We start from the raw sequence: 3325 nt of genomic DNA, 5'->3' as shown, positions 1-3325 counted from the left end.
TGGTTCTCATTCTGTGGGTCGGGACCCCTTTGGGGGTCGAACGGCCCCTTTCACAGGGGTTGCCTAAGTCCATCGGAAAACACATATATAATTACATATTGTTTTTGTGATTAATCACTATGCTTTAATTATGTTCAATTTTGTAACAATGAAATCGGGGGTCACCACAACATGAGGAACTGTATTAAAGGGTCGCGGCGTTAGGAAGGTTGAGAACCACTGGGTTAGGGCAATGCACACTTAAGTTTTTGTTGAAGAAAGTAAACTCTGGCCCTGACCGGTTTGGCTCAGTGGATAGAGTGTCGGCCTGCGGACTGAAGGGTCCCAGGTTCGAGTCCGGTCAAGGGCATGTACCTGGGTTGCGGGCACATCCCCAGTGGGGGGCGTGTAGGAGGCAGCTGATCGATGTTTCTCTCTCATCGATGTTTCTCACTCTCTATCCCTCTCCCTTCCTCTCTGTAAAAAAATCAATAAAATATATTTTTTAAAAAAAAGAAAGAAAGAAAAAGTAAACTCCGGGACTCCTGTAGGCCCAGGAAGGACAAGGCGAGGTTATAAAAGGGCAAAAGGTAAATGTTACCTGTGACTATGATTGTGTTTTGGGCTGGCATATCTGACATTTTTCAAATGGTACACCTTAAATATCTACAGGCTATTGCATGTCAGTTATGCCTTCGTAAAGTCGCTAAAAAGTAGTTCAACATAAAAAGCTCTGGCTCTCCCACAGGCTTTGGAAAGCAGAAGTGTGAACAACCCAATGCGGACCCCACTCCGCTTTCCTTATTCCCGGAGACAGGCGGCCCCGACTCCGTTTCGGAAACATTGTTGAGCAACGGATCCGTGAGGACAGCCACACGGGCTGGTCGCAAAGCCACAGCCCAGACAGTGGACGCCATTCTCTGTCCTGCCTGTAAGCAACGGACTTGAGCTGAAGCCCAGAATGACAGCGGGAACTCACAAAACCTTTTTTTAAAATTTATTGGTTTTTTTTTTGTTTTTGTTTTTTAATATATTTTATTGATTTTTTACAGAGAGGAAGGGAGAGGGATAGAGAGTTAGAAACATTGATCAGCTGCCTCCTGCACACTCCCTACTGGGTATGTGCCCGCAACCAAGGTACATGCCCTTGACTGGAATCGAACCTGGGACCCTTGAGTCCGCAGGCCAATGCTCTATCCATTGAGCCAAACCGGTTAGGGCTAAAATTTATTGTTAATCCTCACCCGAGGATATTTTTCCACTGATCTTTTTAGAGAGAGTGGGAGAGAGAGGGACAGAGAGAGAAACATTGATGTGGGAGACATCGATTGGTTGCCTCCTGCACATGCCCCCGACAGGCCCAGAGAGGGGGCTTTCAACCAAGTACGTGCCCTTGCCCGGAATCGAACCCGGGACCCCTTGGTCCACAGGCCGACGCTCTAGCCACTGAGCTACACCGGCCAGGGCTCCAACCCCTTTCGATGATTTGCCCTGACAGTGACGGCAGCTGCGGGATACGCCCTCTGGGGCTGCTGGGGCTCCTCGCGGCCTTGGGAGATTTCTGGGTGCAGGTTCCGAAGAGGCACCTCCATCTGATTTGCAGCGGCTCCTCTCTGCCTGTCAGTTGCACCCGGGGTTTCAGTCCCCATGACGGTTGCAGTCGGCTCCCCTGGCCTGAGGAGTGGCACCCGGCCGCTTGCAGAATTCTGACCATCAGGACACGTGGCTCCTTTTTTCTTTTTTTTCCTATTTATTAATTTTTCTTCCACGTGGCTCCTTGTAGAACCTGGTGAAAAGTTTCCCCTCGACAGCACTGAATGTTACGTGGGGCCCCCTGGGAGCCCCCCAAAGACAACGGAGCTGCCAAGGGGAGGGAGCCCTCCTTGGGGTGACTGACCTCTGGTCTCAAAAGACTTGCAGGCCACACACATCAGGGACACGGAGCCCTGCCCTGGTCCCAGGTCTCGGGCGGCAATGCAGGTTCGCCAGCGTCGGGAACAAAGATACCGTCATGACCAGCTATGGCGCCGCCGGGGCACTGGGAATGCCAGGGGACACTTTGTAAAGCATATGATTGTCTAACCGACAGTGATGCACCCGAAAGGAACACAAAGCAGCCTTCGATGGACTTGCTCTTCCACCTCCTGGCCGCCGGCTGTGGATGGTATTTCAGCCCCCGGAGGGGCGGGGGGCGGGGGCAGCAGGAACTGGAACCTACTGTGGGCACCCTCAGGCCCCGCCGCCCCACCTCCCCGCCATCCTGCCGCCTGGAGATGGAGCCTCAGAGGGGCAGGCGCACGGGCCGGGCCGCTGAGCTTCCTGTGCCGCGGGAGCGTGTGGCCGACTGACTGAGCGCCTTCTGTGACATTTATCTCGTCCTTTGGGGAAAGGGAAGTCGCTGTAAGAGTTCTGGGTTGGCTGCGGCCACATCAAAATCAGTCTCGTTGCCCTTCGTGGCACCTCCTCCTGTGCCTTCCACTGAAGCACCGGCTCCCTCCACGCCCGCCTCACACCGGCTCCTTGGACGGGCTGTCATTGCACGGACGGTGCTGGGCCGGCGCCGGCGCAGGGCGCTGGGAAAAACTCACCCAGCGCCAAGAACCCCCCAGTCTGCTGACGCCGGGAATTCCGGAAGAGACTTTGTTTTAAAATTAAGACTAAAGAGCCGTCCCGCCCTCCATACAAACCAAGCCCCATTCTGTTTTCCGCCCGCCCCACGCGGTGCACAGCACCCCGCGACGGGAGGTGGACTCGGCCACGAAACCTCCGCTGTCGGGCAGACAGTCCCGTCACCCGCTGGTGCCTTGGAGGCTGGGAGACCGACAGCTTCCGAGAAGGAGGCCGCCTCTCCCGCTTGGCTCCAGCAGATCCTGTGCACGGCCCCACGCGGGGCAGCTCCACGCGCCACTGGAACCGGAGCTCAGCGCGAGGGCGCAGGCTGCTCGCACCCTCCTCCGGGAACGGCGCCAGCACACGCACCCGTCGGGCCTCAGGGACTGTGCCAGGCGGTGGGGGCAAGACAGCTCCTGCCAGGGAGCCGGGGCCTCAGGATGGGGTCTGCAGCTCCCGTGAGCCCACACCCGCCTGGAACTCGGGGGGAAGCTCAACCTTCTGGACACTTGGAAGGAGGGGCTCCACTTCAGGCACATGGCTGCTGGGACGCCGTGAGCGGGGAGACGCGCATTTCCTCCGGGCGGAAGGCTTTTCTCAAGTGTGGGCCTTCTGGTGTGGACAATCAGGGGTTGGCGCCGGGCCGGGGGACTTTGCCAACGCTGTCGCGGTGCGGCTTTTGGGTGGAAGACGGAGCGCAGGCGCGGCCCCGCAGAACTCCTTCCGCTGGCTGCAT

At 56.9% G+C, this 3325-nt stretch overlaps 1 protein-coding gene across 1 annotated transcript in view; it reads left to right on the top strand.

Annotated features, from left to right (window-relative positions):
- The window catches only part of LOC102418015 (zinc finger protein 773-like), a 7536-nt gene extending 6609 nt beyond the window's left edge, over window positions 1-927 (top strand). The window contains 1 exon segment of the mRNA XM_023748610.1: window positions 728-927. Coding sequence (XP_023604378.1) covers window positions 728-927 — 200 coding nt within the window.
- The last annotated feature ends 2398 nt before the right edge of the window (window positions 928-3325 follow it).

This window comes from Myotis lucifugus, unplaced genomic scaffold (genome assembly GCF_000147115.1).
Source record: "Myotis lucifugus unplaced genomic scaffold, Myoluc2.0 scaffold_1581, whole genome shotgun sequence".
Lineage (NCBI taxonomy): Eukaryota > Metazoa > Chordata > Mammalia > Chiroptera > Vespertilionidae > Myotis > Myotis lucifugus.
This window is presented reverse-complemented; position numbering and strand designations above follow the sequence as displayed.